Source organism: Mytilus trossulus, chromosome 5 (assembly GCF_036588685.1).
Source record: "Mytilus trossulus isolate FHL-02 chromosome 5, PNRI_Mtr1.1.1.hap1, whole genome shotgun sequence".
Classification (NCBI taxonomy): domain Eukaryota; kingdom Metazoa; phylum Mollusca; class Bivalvia; order Mytilida; family Mytilidae; genus Mytilus; species Mytilus trossulus.
The window spans coordinates 8,474,554-8,493,143 of record NC_086377.1 but is presented as its reverse complement, the minus strand read 5'-3'; the positions used below and the strand labels follow the sequence as shown (position 1 = coordinate 8,493,143).

Below are 18,590 nucleotides of genomic sequence, written 5' to 3'. Positions count from 1 at the left end.
TGTTCACTACTTGTTTCCCTGACAGATGTTTGTTATTTTGACCTTTGTATGTTCCTTCCTAGTGAATAAACAAGACTGATGTTGAAGTCAGAAGCCCTACAAGCTTATATTCTGGAGTTTTGATAGTGTATTTAAAACATTTGTTAGGCTTTAAAATACTCCTGACAGCAACAATATTTCAGTTAACTTTTTGCAAAGTTTATTTTATTCGTAGCTATAATCATAAATCATATCAATACAAAAATATTTACACACAAAATAAAAACATTAGGTTCTTCAGTTTAGAGGGAAATACATTTCTACTTGTATGTCTTTGTCTAGCAAATGCTTGTTGCAGACTGTCTCTTTACTGTTCTTTGATATAACTCATAAATCTGAAAACATGAATACAAATATCATCAATATAATGTATGCACTATAATTACATAATATCATTCCAAAATACTCGAACTAGTATAAATTTGTTGTTATTTGTACTCTTTGCGATTTGATTGCAATTGGTTTATTCTTCATGAAACTAAACAGTATGTATGTGTGTTTTGCTAAAATATTGTGTCTTTCAGTCCTGACGTGGTTTGATTAAGCTATTTAATGACTAATTGGTTTATATATTAACTAAACCAGGAGTGACTGTTATTCATGTTGGTTCCGTTGCTTGCTCTTGAATTTGGTCATGATTTGACTAGATGAATAGTAAGTTTTGACGTTGACATTCGTTTTTTATTGTACAAAAGTCATACAAGTCAAAGCTTCCGATGTGTTGAACATCGTACACCTTTTACATTTTTTAACAGCACATGTTAGTTCTGTATAATATTGATTTCTATAGCTTATATTTATACCTTATACGTTGAAATGTTCTTTGTTCGGTGAGTAGATATCAAATACAATAACTTACCAATCGTTTTAAATGGAAACAAATTATGCCAGGCCAGCCATTAAAACTAACTTAACAATTAGACATGTGTCTTTCTAAAGAATATATTTGTAAACATAAAGTATGTCATCCGTCTTCTATCGTGTCTCTATGAAACGCAAGTGAAAAGATTTTTCTGCAGCAAAAATAACATAGAATATGTGGTTTGATTTTTAAACGAGACAATTCTCCAAGAGAAACCGAATGACAAAAAAATTATAAGTCACATAACCTTTTTTAACAACGAGCCCCGAAATGAAAAATGTAAAACAAGAGACTAACGGCCTATTTTTTGTTTAAAACGAAAAAACAGATATGTGAATTACAGGCTGTTCACTTGTGATAGGCACATACTCATAATAACATTAAGTAATGCCTATCATATGCTAAATGGAAGAATAAAACAATAATACGCATGTCATATTTAATTTAATTGATAAACTAAATAAATACTTTAATCTCTAAGTCGTTGTATGACGAAATTCATACTATGAACTTAAAGTCATCGAAGAGCAATATGGATTGTATGTTTTATCTGCAGTACTTACCCGCCACATGAACATCTACAATGAGAAAAAAAAACCACTTAATTATATAAAACATGTCGCTCGGACATCATTATTGAACTTTGCGTTAATTGGTTCAACAGTTAAAATAAATGTATAATTATTTAATAATGAAACATAAGATATTCATTGGATTTAAAGCTTAAGATATGAACGTTCTAATAAAAGTCACAATACATAAGTATTGGAGAGAATTATGGAATATGTGTAATCATCACTATCTGATATTATTCTTAAAAAAAACAGAATTCAAAATATCGCCTTGCTTCTTATAACATTTATATAAGAATGCTTTTTTTGGAACTGGCTTATAGTTTCCCATTCTTTAAAACACCACACACACAATTCGCTATATGATGTCTATTCATTCTTTTTGTTTGGTAAACTTATCACTATATACTTATCTGTTACATAACACTTACCGATAACTGAAAAATATAAAAAAAAAGTTTGAAATCTAAGGAAAAACTATACAAAATCCAGATACACATAAAACATCTTCTCAAAACATCAGTTATCAATTTGCTAATTTTTAAATATTGCTTTAAATTGCTTGTTTGTTGCTTAGATGAAACTGTGTGAATATTGTCGCTACTTAAACGATGCTTAAATATAAAACAAAATGACAAACCAAGTTGTTAATATGACTATCTCCCCAAAAAAAGTAAATGACTGTTCAAACCGTTGATCGCTCTTGTACTCTGTACTTGTTTTGGCTTTCAAACTTTTTTCATCTGAGCATAGTTTTTGTGAGGACGTAACGCACGTCTGACGTATACATTTATTTCTAACCTGGTACCCTTTGATGGCTATTATTCGTTTGTTTCTCTGTCCTATTTTTCTTCGATTTATTTATTGTAGCCCTGTCGTGTAATGTTGTCATTTTGATGTTATTATTAACATTGCCATTAAAACGGGAGGTTTGACATGCCACAAAAACAGGTTTAACCCACCATTATTTCATAGAATGCCTTTTACAAAGTCGGGAAAATGGCCATTGTTACTGTATAGTTCGTTTCTGTGTGTGTTACATTTTGATACGTTTCACTCATCTTTAGTTTATAACCCAGATTTGTATTTTTCTGTCTCTGTCGATTTATTAATTTCGAACAGCAGTATACTATTGTTGCCTTTATTTGAGACAAAACAAATCATAATAGCATCAACTCTGTATGTGTTTGCTTTATATGATGCTTATGGTAATCATAGCAATCATAGTATTGTAGAAAAAATCTGAACTAATTATGTCTGACTTGTTCCGCTTTGTCAAGTGCACGTTACTTTTATCAACATAAGCGCGTCAGGCGGTTTGATTTTTTAAAGTGTTTTGCTTTTTTTGATGGACAGAATAGTTATGGAAATTCAAAACATACAGAATTGCTGACATTCTTTTCAACATATGTTTACAACACAATGGCTGTACACATAAACAAGCACATGGCTCAAGCTTTAAAAACTCAGTCTTGAATATCTTATCATGTCTAATCACTTAACAAACAGTAAACTCACATAAATACTGAACTTCGAGTAAAATTCAAAACGGAAGTAGTCTATTTAATTTATTCTCATATTTGAAAATCTGAGAGATGTTATTTAAGAACACAAATGCTGTGATATTACTTTTAATCTTTATAAAAGGGTTTTTAAAAAAAACAAAACACAGACAATGGTTATCTACTAACAAATGTCCATTCTCAATTTTATTTAAAACACTTCTAAACTAATTTTCTTCATAAAATGGTACTAGTATGTTTATTGCTTAACTTTACTACTCTGCTAACGCCGTTGTTTAACTATCGTCATATTATAAATTACATATATAATTGTTTTCTATACTTATCCGATTGATACTTGGCACTTACCCGCTGAAAAGATAAAATAAATAATCATTTAATACAGCATATTATTGAATTATAATTCAAAAACGTATGAAGTTGATTTTGAGTTGATTTAACCATTTGTATTTATATTGATATGTTAATAATTTTGTTAATATAAATCACCAAATAAATTTGTTTTCACACTGTGTTGCTTTCACCATCTCTGTTTTCATGAAAGATGCCAGAGGGACAGTCAAACTCAAAAATTGAAAGTTTCTGATTTGTTATGCTTCTCTATAAAACATGACTCAAATTACTGATTTTGTTTTTGTGTATACTGCTGTTTGTCAAGGCATTGCCTCCTTGTAGACGAACCTGTCTGAGATACAACATTAATTTGATATGATTATTTATTAATCTAATAGTCTACTACAACCATTTTAACAAAACCGTATAAAATAAATTACTTATGTCCATACTTATTTGTTTGCCTAACTTGACACTTACATGAGGGAACCTGTAATTCAGTGGTTGTCGTTTGTTTATGTGTTCCATGTTTGCTTTTCCTTCTTTTAGAGAATGGTAAGAACGAACGAATTTCGTGCGAAGACATTATAAGTACGTCACACACATGATCATTTTCGTATCGAATTTCATAAAGGACATTGCTATTTATTGTTTACAAAAATGTAGGCAACACTTTACATTTGTTATAATAACTTGACAAAGGTGATGTTGATGATAATCTCTGATTTTTTAATTTTTTTTATAGCTCTTTTCTTGATGGGTAACCCCATTTTTATGAATGTGTTTTCAATCGTTGTGATTGATGATAACACAAATTGAACTGAATGAGTCATAATAGTTAAACATGTTGAAAAGGTATTGTCAGGGACGGACAACCAGCAATGTCACCAAACAAGTGGTTGTATTAAGTTATGAACCACTACGGTATTATATTTCAGTAAACCCCAAATACGTCTACGTTAGATTTGTTAATTATAGTATAGAACAATATATGAAAAAGGTAGCTATCATGTATAGATTCCAGTTAACAAAATATATAATTATTTAACGATGAAACATAAGATATTCATTGGATTTAAATTTTCATGTACGAACGTTTTAATATTAGTCACAATACAAGTATTAAATTAGACATAGCTGTCTTCCATTAAGTGGAGAGACTTCTGTAATAAGTGTAATCATCTCTTTCTGCTGTTATTCTTGAAAAAAAGAAGCAAAATATCGCATTGCTTCTTATATGGGAATGGGTTTTATAACATTCATATAATTATGTCTTTTTTCGGAACTGGCTTTATACTTTCCCATTCTTTAAACAGACCACACACACCATTCACTATATTGTTTTGGAAAACTAATCACAATATACTTATCTGTTTGGTACATAACACTTACTGATAACTAAAAAATATAAAAACAAGTATGAAATATAAGGAAAACTTCAAAAAATCAAGATACATATAAAACATCTTCTCAAAACATCAGTTATCAATTTGCTAATTTTTCATATTGCTTTGAATTGCTTGTGTGTTGCTTAGCTGAATCTGTGTGAATGTTGTCGCTACTTAAACGATGGTTAAATATAAAAAGATGACAAACCAAGTGGTAAACCTGAATATCTTTTGAAGGCTATAATTCGTTTGCTTTGCTCGATGTATTGTAGCCCTGTCGTGTAATGTTGTCATTTTTTAAAATGATATAATTAACATTGACATTTAAGCGGGAGGTTTGACATTCCACAAAACCGGGTTCAACCCATCATTATTTCATAAAACACTTCTAAAATATTTCTCTTCATAAAATGGTACTATAATATAAAATAGAAGATGTGGTATGATTGCCACTAAGACAACTATCCAGTATATTTTTTCTTAAACTTTACTACTCTGCTGACGCCATTGTATAACTATCGTTAAATTATAAATTGCATATATAATTGTTTTAAATACTTATCTGTTTGCTACTTGACACTTACCCGCTGAAAAATTAAAAAAAATAATCACTGAATACAGCATAATATTGAATCATAATTCAAAAACGAATAAAGTTGACCTTGAGTTGATTTAACCATTTTTATTTATGTTTTATTAAAACAGTTCTCCAAATAAATTTGTTTTTATACTTTTTTTTATTTCACCATCTCTGCTTTCAGTTGTCTCTCATGGAGTATAATCCATGAAAGAGGGCTGCAAGGTACCAGACAGTCAAACTCAAGAATTGAAAATTTCTGATTTGTTCCGCTTCGCTATAAAACATGACTCAAAATATTGATTTTATTTTTTTGTATACTGCTGTTTGTCATGACATTGTCTCCTTTTAGACGAACCTGTCTGAGATACAACATTAAGTTGATATGATTTTTTATTAATCTAATAGTCTACTACTACCATTTGAACAAAACCTTATATTATAAATTACTAATGTCCATACCTATGTGTTTGCCTAACTTGACACTAATTTGAGGGAAAACTTATAGCAATATAACCACAGAAAACAGCATACAATTTAGCAAAGCGAGATAACAACGACAATATAAGAATACCATAGGTAGTTGTGATAGTAGATTATTTTGAAGTCAGATTATTGAATTAGTTTATAAATCAAGCATGGCAAACATTGGAATGTGGTAGACAGTATGTGTATGAGTTAAACGTGTCGCTTTATAGATTTAGAAATCATTTGAGAACTAAGTTTGCACCACACAAAAGTTAAGTTGAACTGAGGTTGAGTAAACTTGTTTTGCTTTATTTTTTTAAGGTCTAATATTTCAACTGTTCCGGTTATAATATGTCATTCGCTTAAAACATTTCTGGTTATACCATTTTAACGATACTCTAAATATTCCGATTCTTTGTAGTCGTAACGCACGTCTGTGTGACATTATTTAAAGGGTATGTGTATTGTATTGCCTTGCTATTTTAATACCAACATTACATAAAACAACTTCTATTATGAATTGCATAATTTATGTGATTTTTGTTTTTATACACAACGACTTTCGAAAGACACTTTGGTGTTTTTATCCTAAAACAAGTTGACGTAAGTTAGTTATAATCAAAGATAAATAAGTACGAATCGACAATTGTGAATTAAAATAACATACTATATGAAGTGCAAAAATGAAACACAAGATGCAAGATTTACTTTATAACATAATGTTTTAAATAATGTAAAAAAATGTTGCTACATCAAAATGCCATATCAATTCTCATATAATATATAACGTGGCTCCTTAAAATTGGTTGTATCATTATAGAACCAAACAGTACCATGATTGTGTATACGTACACTATACACTTATAACATAAACTAAAGGATACAAGAGGGACGAACTTTTTTTTAATATAGTTTCCCATTTAATAAAAATAAATATCAGATACAATTTTCAATATCACATGGTCTTTTATGTTTCATTTTGTTTGAACTTATCACAACATACTGATATGGTTGGTACTTACAAGTCCCGGAAAAAAGAAATATAAATACAACTAAAATCTGACGAATAATTTGAGAGAATATCGAAAGGTGACATACTAATCTAAAAACACCAGACACAACGTTTTACACATGCATTTCAGGTTTAGCATTTTGTCTGGAAATATTAATCATATTTAGAAGAAATTGCAGTTTTCTTAATGTGGGAGCTTTTAAAAAAAGTATAGATATACAAACAAATGGCAAATCAAATGGTGAACATGAACATGTTTCTTCCATAATAATTGTAAACTGATATTTAAACCTCAGGATTAATTATATATTTAGAGATTATACAAATCATGATAAAAATATATTTCTATATGTTTTGTATTCTATGGTATCCAGTTGTAACTTATATAACAATCATGTTAGACAAATCCAATACATACGAATTCTTACTTTTATCAATTGCGTCTGTATTATATAAATTGGCAAGAAAAAAACCTTTGAATTGGAATAAATACGATACAACACTAACAACAAAGACTATATAATAAGCGAAGTTTTAACAACTTTATGGATTTATCAGATATTTCACATTGTATGAAAAACGATCTACAGTATTAATAATGCTCAAGTTTAATAAAAATCAATGAAAATTTAAAAATATTTCAAGTAAAACTAAATTAATCCAAAACCATCAATCCGAAAAAGACTTAAAATGAAAATGTATTATTAAAACCTGATTTCTGAATCACAAATACTTTCTCCCAAAGTTTCAAGAAAATCCTATGCATGTTTGACAAATTATTTGATATGTAACAAACGTTAACCCTAGGCTCATATCTATCATCCTTGAGAAAAAAGTTGTTGTCCAGTGTTGATTCAAAAAGTTGTGTGTATGTTCTCTATGGTCATTTAATTCTTCAAATATGTAAGTAATTAAATTTCATTGGCTTTCAACGTCTCTGCTGTCAGTGTTTCCCATGCGAAAAATTGCAACCAAAATCACCCCGTCTTTTTTTTTTTACTGTTGTTTAGATATAGGAAGATGTGGTGTGAGTGCCAATAAGACAACTCTCCATCCAAATAACAATTTAAAAAAGTAAACCATTATATTTCAATGTACGGCCTTCAACACGGAGCTTTGACTCACACCGAACCACAAGCTATAAAGGGTCATAAGATTACTAGTGTAAAACCATTCAAACGGGAAAACCAACGGTCTGTTTGTCTCTTTATAATTTTGCCATGGTGTTGCCAGTTCATATTTGACTAATGAAGTTGAATGTCTCTATATTATCTCCCGCCTCTTTAATGATAGAACGTGCGTGTAAGATACATAAAATATGTTGTGGGTTTATTGTTTTTCTTAACTATGTTACCACCACCATTGCATCAAAAGCCTTATTTTAGGAATTTTCTATGTCTATGTAAATGTACGGTATACTTATCTGTTTCTACTTAAAACTTACAAGCTGTAAAAAAATACAAAAACATAATTATTAATTCCAGCATACAATTCTGCAATTAATATACCAAATTTAAAGAAATTACTTGAATAAGTTACAATTAACAAGTCCTAACTAGGAAATAACATTGTTTAATAATGTGAGGGGACTCGTCTTTTATGAGAAATCATCTGTAATAACATAAACGATACCAATTTTCTGCACCAAGTTTGCATTTCTACAGTCAATGTTTCTTCAGTACTAGTGATGATTGAAGCCAAAATGTTTAAATCCAAAGCTTTATTAAGATATGAAGAGCTGTATGCGAAATAAGAAAAATAGTATAGTCAAAGCTTGCCAATGTATTGCTTCTTTCGGACGAATGTGTTTTGTTACTGCTTTTTAATTGTGTCTTTAATTACTGGGAAAAAAATCAATTAATAAAAACATTAGATACAATGTTCAATATCACATGGTCTTCTATTTTTCATTTTGTTTAAACTTATCACAACATACTTATTTGGTTAGAACTTACAAGTCCCTGAAACCAGAAATACAAATACATCTGATGAATAATTTGAGAGAAGAACGAAAAAAGAAATGCTCATCTAAAAATACCAGATACAACGTTTTACTTGTGCATTTTAGGTTTAGCATTTTGTCTTGAAATTTTAATCATATTTACAAGAAACTGTAGTTTCCTGAATGTGGGAGCTATTTAAAAAAAGTATAGATGTATAAACAAATGGCAAATTAAATGATGAACATGAATAAGTTTCTACCATAATAAATGAAAATGGATATTCAAACCTCAGGATTAATCATATTTTTGGAAATTATAAAAATCATGATACAAAAAATTGTTTCTGTGTGTTTTTTATTCTATGGTGTCCAGTTGTAACTTATATAACAAACATGTTAGAAAAAACAAATACAAACGAGTTCTTACTTTTATCAATTTCGTCTGTATTATATTAATTGGCGAGAAAAAAACCTTTGAATTGGAATCGTTACGATAAAACACTTACAACAAAGTATATCTGATAAGCAAAGTTTAAATAACTTTATGGATTTATCAGATATTTCACGTTGTATATGAGTCTAATGATACCCAAGTTTCATTAACAACAATACAGGTTTAAAAATATTTCAAATTAATCCAAAACCATCAATAAGAAAAGGGCTGAAAATGAAAATATGTTTTTAAAACCTTATTTCCAAATCATAAATACCTTTTGCCAAGTTTTAAGAAAATCCTATGAAGGTTTGACAAATTATTTGAAATGTAACAAACGTTAACCCTAGACTCCTATCTAACATCCTCGAAAAAAAGTTGTCCTAGTGCTGCATGTGTTGATTCAACCAGTTTTGTGTATGGTATCTATTGTCGTTTAAAACTGTATTGGCTGTCATCGTCTCTAAAATCACCCCGTCTTTTGGGTCTTTTTTTACTGTTGTTTGTCTCTTTTTACTTTTGCCATGGTATTTGTTTAGTTTACATTTTACTATATTGAATGTCTCTATATTATCTTCCGCAACTTTAATGGCCAACGTGCTTCTGAGATACGTCATTTAAGTTGTGGGTTTATTGTTTTTCTTAACTATGTTACCACTACCATTCCATCATAAACCTTACATTATGAATTGTCTATGTGTATGTACGCTATACTTATCTGTTTTCTACTTAAAACTTACAAGCTGTAAAAAAAACAAACACATAATTTTAAATTACAGCATGCAATTCTGTAATGAATTAACCAACTGTAATGGAATTACTTGAATACGTAATAAAAATATGGAAAAAAAACATTTTGTTAAATGACAGTTTCTTCTATTATACCCCTGATTTTGATTGACTAATACAAAGGAGACAACTTATTCTATGACAGGACTGAGCAGAATACCATGTCTTTGAACGTCACTACCTGGTGAATCGGTAATTTAAAGGACAATCATATTCTTAATTTTTATTAAATAATGATGCCAAATAACTTCAACAGTTTTGGTTATTATATGTCATAAGTTTTACTCATTTTTGTATTTTCAATGAAGGTTAATCTAGAAGACAGGAAATGACATCATATTACGTTTTGTTTTATAAACTGTGGTTTATCTGTATGTCTCACTAGGATTTAGCCATAGCCTTGCAAGTTTATATCCGACCAATGGTGTTGAATCTCTCTTTGATATCTTTCGCAATTTTATAAGACAGAACAAGTCTCACATAAATTATAATTATGGTATGTTTATTGTTTAACTTTACTACACTTATAACACTGTATGTAATGTAGATATATTGAAAACAACACAATCCTGATTGTTGTATATTGTAATCATTTGATTTTTTTTTTGTGTCGTTCTTGGTACAATAACGTTATACGTTTGAATGTCTCTTGGTATCTTCTGCCACTTTTGTAGACATACCGCACGGCTATCATATATCATATTATAAGCATGCTTATTGTTTAACTTTACACACTTGTATTACTCTCTTTATATAATGAACTACAGTATATTATATAATTTTACTTTTCTGTTTGTTACTTGACACTTACACGCTGACCAAAAATCAGACAAATTAATTATTATAGTAAACAGCAAATCATTCAGCCAAAAACAAAAATCGTTATTGGATTTAATTAAAAAAGTAATGCAATAAAAGTACAATACTTTGAGACTATCGAGTGTTCTGTCAGATAATTCAATAGTAAAGTCATTACTATGAGTTATATTTTGTTTATTTATCTTGCTTCATAGTTATTTTGATGATTTCAAAAGCTATGCTCACGTCTACACTACATCATTTTAATTGTCTATTCTGTTCACTAGTACTTAACTAATTGGTACAAATATCTTTATATAATGACCTACATATACAATTATACGCTATACTTATCTCTTTTCTACTTGACACTTACTCGCTGAAAAAAGCAAATAGATAATTATAAAATACAGCATAACAATGACAAATGAACTAAATATAATTGAAAAAGTAATGCAGTAACATGGTGAGTTGGCGGTTCAAACCATGCAATGTTTACGTGCTGTTTATGTCGTGTACATGTTGCGATTTTTTTACAGGTTATAAGCTTTAAGAGATGTTCTATTTTTGAATTCTTTGTACATGATCAAAACTCTAAATGAGTAAATGGATGCAGCATATCAAAGAACCCCCGAAATTTAATTTTTGTTAAAATCAAAGTTAAATTTTCGATCCTTTCGACTTAAATGATAGAACAATTGAAAATTTGACCCAAAAAATCTAAAACACGTTTAGATTCCTCATATCAAACAACCCCAATAATTCGATTTTTTATGAAATCAAACAAAGTTTAATTTTAGACCCTTTTGACCTCAGTTTGGACCAATTTTATTTCAGGGCAAAACTATAAAAAATCTAATTACATTGTTATATATAGCATATCGAGGAACCTGATATATTTATTTTTTGTTGGAATCAAACTAGATTGACCCCAATTTGGACCAACTTGAAAACTGGGTCCATCATCAGAAATAAAAAAAACATGTTAAGATTCAGCAGAAGAAAGAACCCCAATTGAATAATGAAATAATTATGAAATATTGTTAAGGTTCATAACATCTGTTAAAAGAATAGAAACATATCTTTATTTTTAAAATTTGTACAAGTTAAAATCATTGTTAAGCAATATTTTGTACAGGTTACAACATGTGCGAGGTAATTTTGTACACTCTATCACTTGTATTTCTGTATTAAACATGTTATAACCTGCACAAAATTCCCCATTTACATTCTCAATTTTATGTATACATATGAATATGACATATGAGCAAACAATCGAAATGACACTTCTATATGTTCACCTAGTGTTTTGCCCGAGCAACCTTTGATTTACCTAACTAGATTTTTTTTAAATAGATGAAGTGAACACATAGTAAACGTTGCAGTATAGTCTTTATCAACGAGAAAACATTATCAATAATATTTTTATTCATGAATATTTAATTTGTAAAGCCTTGTATTTATATGTGCAATTCATCTCACAACATTAATACACCAACATAATGGTTTTGTTTGATTTGTGTTTTTTTGTATCTCTCTATTAAAAACAATGATTGTTTTTGTTGTTCTTGTTCTTTTTACAATTCTTAAGCCATGTGGTTTTCAGTTTATTTTCGATACATTAGTTTGACTGCCACTCAGGAATCTTTCGCACCTTTTTGGTACATGAATTCCCTTATTTAGAAAATGATGGATTTAACTTTGTTCTATAACTAGCTAAACCCATTAACCGTATTACAATATCATATAATTCCAATAACTTGACAAAATTATGCACGTATAAGCAAAATTATAGACACAATGGGTTAAAATGGGACCTGTTTTCGATTACAGTATAATAGACGTTAAATGTTTATTTTCTTTGAAAATGTTTTTAATTAAATACAATGTGCATTAACAAGTCAGAAAAAAAAACACTACAAACACACAACACCATAGCAAAGAAAAATTAATAAAAGGCCAAACAACACGTTTAATAAAAAAAAAAAAAAGAACACTTAGACCTAGCATTCGTCGTATTGCTCAAGTCACAATATATTGTAAGCTTATTTTTTAGAATTGCTGTACTGAAACAAACATATCAATAATTATGTGTAATTAAAATATTTCAATATGCCACACAAAATATGATGATGTTCAAAAACTCATTTATGAGAAGCCATGCCGTTGGTTACTTGGTTGAAATAAGGAAATAACGGAAATGAAACTAACAAACCTAGTCAAAACATCAAACATAAAATTGATTGACTGGAGTACATCGCAAAACTGATAGTTTTTACCATATGCAGCTGCTATATTGAAGTATTAGCATTTATAACGGGGATTGTTAAACAAGCAATATGTTTATACAACGAGTGACTTACATATACAATGTTTTTTTGTTAACCGTGTCTGTAGTCAATGACTGTTTTGAATATTTGTCAATTACAAAAGATAATACTTACAAATCAGATCTCTTTTCCTTACTGAAAAATGAAACAGATCAATGTTGTCAGTTACACATTCTAAACAAAAATACTGATAGATAAGTTGCCGTTTATCCAGAAAACATTTCCAAAGCAATACTAAAACATTGGCGGCATAAACCTTTCTGCACCAGACCACTAATGTCTCAAAAGTGATAATTGACTCAGAAAATATGAGTGTCTGAAATTTAATACAAACGTAAATCTTCTATATTCACGAATGTTTGCTGCGTTTAGAGCTTTACGTCATTTACATTATGCCGTTTCAGTGTTTTAACAATGTTTAAATATCTAAAATCTAGCCGACGAAAAAGGCAAATGTAGTGTAGTTTGTAATACATTATTTCAATGTAAACATATTCGTTGTCGTTTATTATTGAGGAATTTTGCTAAGCTGTTCAATTTTCCTCTGAAAATTCATCCAAACAATATTGTGCAAATGAGTATTGTATTGTTTGACCTTTCGACATTTGCCCTCCGTCTAAGATTGACTACCAGGTAAAATTGAGAACGGAAATATAAATGTGTCAAACAGACAACAACCCGACAAAAAGCAGAGAAAATGTAAGGCAACCTATGGGTCATAAACACAACGAGATAATTCTGCGCGGGCTTTAACTGGCCTCTTTACAAAATAAAGTGTACTAACCTAGTTCCATTGACGTCATATCAAACCCCAAAACACATAAATTAACTAAAATTAAATTTGAAAAAAGACTAACAAAGGCTCAGAGGCTCCTGAATTTGGACAAGTGCAAACGTCTGTTTAATGTCGACAAAACAAACAGACAGTTATCCACACAGTACCAATAACGGCAACAGTAGTATATCGCAGTCATAAATATTTTGAGAGAAAACAAATCCCGGTTACAATTTAAAATTGAGAGAAACACACCAATTATAAGAAGTCCCAATTGAACAACAGAAACACTAAAGTGAAATAAAAACAAAGGTCAATGCAACATACATAGAACTGAACTATCTGAAAACAATTTCAATATTCCTGACTTGGAACAGGACATTTTTTAGAACAATTGGTGTGTTGAATCCGGTTTTATATCTAGCCAAACCTCGCGCGCTTAAGTCTGATGTCAGAATAGGGAACTACAAAAATCTATGCAAAATGGCAATGATACATATATCAACAAAGACTAATAGCAGTTACTGACATGCATGCTAACTCTAGACTACAACTCAACCGATTAAAAATGAAATTCTCCCTATTATGACGATCATGCTCAGTACCCGTGAAGGATTACGTATTAAACCACCAAATGCGCCCTATGAGTGATTAAATATTAGTACCAAAATATGCCGTCTATTATCATTATTATACATTCATTAACATCACTGTTGACGCAGGCGAAGCTATGTTGCTCATTACCTTCATACATATGTGTAAATTATTTACAAGTCAACAGATATCATGCCGTTCTATATCACTCATATTGGTTTGTTCATCAATGTTTCTTATTGATTTCTTAAACAGTGCAAACCTCTGTGTGGCGTGGGCCAATTACAAATGACAGCAGTTGCATTTTTCGAGAAAAAAAAATATTTAGCACGTCATTGACACTTGAAAATCATACATTTGATACGCCAAATGCTATAGATGTACAACTTTGTGTCATGTGCATAAAAGCAATTATAATGAACTTACCCACACTTGTTACATCTATAAAGGTATTTATCCTGCTCCTTTTGCTTCACATCCTGTTTGTAATCACTATAAAGAGCAATACAATTGATTGACTTAAAATTTACTCTATTTGAAGATGATATTGAAATCCAACAAGCTATTACTAACTGATACACACATAAACAGTGCAAAAATATCAAAAAGCATTTGAAATATATACAAGAGTCAGAAGCCAAGTTAATGAATCTTGAATTAATTGAAATAATAATATATAAGAAAAAAAAAATCAGCTCACACCCAAAATGAAATACATTTCTTTTTCCGGGAAGATATATTACTTAAATTCAGAGAAGTTTCCTATGGTTCCGTGTAGAACAGAAACTGTTTACCCACGAAGAGTATCACAATTCACCATTTGTTGTAAGTGGGGTTTGTCGTTACGTAGCGTGTCTAATTTTTGACAAGACCTTATAATTAATTTCGACTTTTATTTAGCTGTAATGGTCGTATTGATGTATGACATTTCTTTAAACAAAATCGGATGACATCACCAAAACAATATAAGAGTTTACACTAACAAGGACACAATACATTAACGTCCTTCTTTTTTATATTCCGAATCCATGTAGAATTATTTCCTGATTTGCATATACTTGTCCTTCTTTTTACCTTTCTTTCCTACAGACAATAAAAAACTGAATGCAAAGACGAACTATTTTTTAAAACATAATCTTGTTTTCACTTGTTGAAGAACTATATACGATTACTCCAATCATTTTGTAATGACTGATAGTTCTCAAGTATACAATACAATTGAAACTCCTTGTACTAATTCAATATGCATTTCGGGAATGTGACTGATAAAATCATATACCCCCGTCAACAAAAGTCGATTATGAAAGTGACTACTGGATTCGTTAACTTCTTAATCTACAGTCGTCTGTCAATGTGACTCCTGAAGTCGTTTACCCCTGCATCAACAGTCGATTGTGAATGTGAATGCTGAATTGGTTGAACTCTTCAATGACAGTCAATTGGGAATAACTGTGTGAATCAATAATGATTTTTATGTTAAAAAGAGGTGAAAATATCACAAAGAGAACATTTCCATTTGAGGAAAGCATGACATAAAATACTATTTGCAAAAGGACAATCTACACTTAACAAAACAGTATGACTTCCTTATGTTGTTGTAAACATGATGACTTCTGATTATACTATGTACAACGTGCCTCAAAAGTCCAAATAACTTTGATGAATGACTTTTATATTTGGTTATATTATATAAGTATACAGAGATTTTATTTATTTCAACTAGACAAGCAGACACATTTTAACTTGCAGTATATTTACAAAAACTAAATGCAACAAAATCTAAACACTATTGAACATAATTTATGCTACTAGTATGTGTTTGTATATCATAAGAAGATTTATTTACTTAAATGCAATCTTGCTCGAGCCAGTGGGTTCTAGCGTACGAAGTGGAAAAAAAAGGAGATACATAAGCCATAGAGACATTCTATAAGTATTAAGAGGTTTTAAATATTTCAACTAGACAGGCAGGCACATTTTAACAAGCAGTATATTTACGAAAGTTAATTTCAACAAAATCTAAACACTATTGAACATAATTGATGCTACTAGTATGTGTTTGTATATCATAGGAAGATTTATCTACTTAAATGCAATCGGGTCCAATACAGTGTGTTCTAACGTGCGTAGTGGAAGAAAGTAGAGAGACATTTTAATTGATTTATCGAAAATAAAATTAAACGGTAAACTGGTGTACATAATATATAAAACAAACTTAATCAGAACCGTTGAAACGTGAAATGGCGAGGTATGCAAGAAAATAATGTGTAATTCACTCACAGATTTGATAACAAGTTTATATTGCCAAATATGTAACTTTAAAACTGTTTAATATACACAAATATTTCCCTACCTCTTGGATGAAGGCAATTCTCTTTCTTTGTTCATGATTTGTTGTGTACGCATTTCACTGATAAAAGATAAACAGAATTGTTTTATATTTTTTTTTATGAAATGTTCTGTCAAGTGTCAGGAGTATGACAGTTGTTAACAAATAGTAATTTTCTTTGTATTTTGGCGTTTGTTTTTGTAGCAGTATAGCGTTAATGTTATTCTGTTGCTTTCCACTTGTAGTTAATGTGTGTTTCCCTCAGTTTTGTTCAGATTTTTTCTCTCAGTTTAATAGATATATTACTACTGTAAAGCGGTATACTTTTATTGTCGTTATTTCTATTATAATATTGCATAACATGCATGACCTTAGAATAACATATCTAAATAACGAGAAAAACAGTTATATATATACTAGTTAAGTACTAGTTTGAAAGCAAGTATTTTTGCATTTCTACATATGTTTACGTATTGTCGAGATTGGTAAATGTACGTGTATTAATACAACTTAAAATGTACACTGCCATAGATCCCACATTTATCTACTGGAGCACAATGTGAATCCATAATATTAAACAATACATTTGTAATGAAAACATATTTGTATTTCATGAATTATCTCTTCTTCGTTTTTGATATCATATCCCGACATAAGTTGATATTTAAAAAAAAAACATAATTGTGATTTTAAAAAATACGTGTCTCATTAAGATGCTATGGGTATATTAAAGCATGTATTACAAATACAAAACATGCAAAATGTTCGTTATTTTTAGTAAAATTACCTGATTATGCAGTTACCAAACAGCTGTTTAATGTCGTTATCTGTTGCGGACTTAGCAGTATACTGTATCCTAGGAAATGCAGGTGTAGGCTTTACCTTCAGCTTTGTGATGTCGTCTGTAAGCTTCTGTAATGACTGCAACAATTTTCCATCGTTTCGTGTCTTGTTTAGTTCTTGTTTCTTCTTGTCTAAGTCGCGTCCTGCCTTCAAATACATTTGAGTTTCTTCCAATAGCTTTGTTAATTTGTCTCTTTCCTTCCGTGATTGATCCTTGACCGATGCAATCTTCTCTGAGATACATTTATCAACCATAGCCTTTATCTTTGTACCTTCTTCTGTAATAGCTTTGACTATTCCTTCCACCTTCCCATCAAATGTCTTCAGACCTTCTTCTAGCAGTTTCATGTTTTGGGTAGCTTCATCGACCTTACCACGCAGGTCTGTTGTATTCGTCTCCTTCAGCTGTGATATGCTGTCCAGAAGTTTGGAAAAGGCGTGCCCTAAGTGACTGCCAGTCACACAACTGCTGCATACTGCTGTATTACAGGTATTACATACAAAGCTTACGTCTTCATTGTGGTCTTTACATTTCGATTTAACTTCCGGTATAACATCAGAGGAAGACTGAAACTGGTGGTTCTTTGTCACGCTCTGCCGTTTATGAAAGCCTTTACAATTGTCACAAAAGTACTGTTCACACTCTAAACAGTAATGAGATCCAGAGGCACTAACACATATCTCACATGTTTTAGATGCTGCCTGTGCCTTGTTGCTACTCATCGTCTTCGATGTATAATACACAGGAACCAATTGTCAACACTACTATCTAAATAAATCAATGACGAATATATGTGTACGCTTTGTATTTAAATGTAACGCTGTAAAACATCAAACTTAATAATAGTTTGGATATGGAATTAACATCTACATACAATAATCATTTAAATGCCTATTGTATTATTGATCAATGTTCTGATTTAAAGATACTAATATTGTTTGACTATTGACTGGTGTGTGTATGTTATAACGATATATGGCAA

General features: G+C 30.2%; 1 protein-coding gene across 1 annotated transcript; it reads right to left on the bottom strand.

Annotated features, from left to right (window-relative positions):
* Positions 1 to 346: 346 nt before the first annotated feature.
* Positions 347 to 18,335, bottom strand: LOC134717560 (E3 ubiquitin-protein ligase TRIM71-like). Its single transcript, XM_063580050.1, has 13 exons — positions 17,552 to 18,335; positions 16,789 to 16,845; positions 14,862 to 14,927; positions 11,113 to 11,115; positions 9,890 to 9,892; positions 8,730 to 8,735; positions 8,219 to 8,221; positions 5,302 to 5,304; positions 4,722 to 4,727; positions 3,345 to 3,347; positions 1,905 to 1,910; positions 1,465 to 1,479; positions 347 to 374 (listed from the first exon to the last, which is right to left on the bottom strand). Exons 1-13 carry the CDS (start codon positions 18,328 to 18,330, stop codon positions 347 to 349), a joined length of 978 nt encoding a protein of 325 aa, XP_063436120.1. The 5' UTR covers positions 18,331 to 18,335.
* Positions 18,336 to 18,590: the final 255 nt, after the last annotated feature.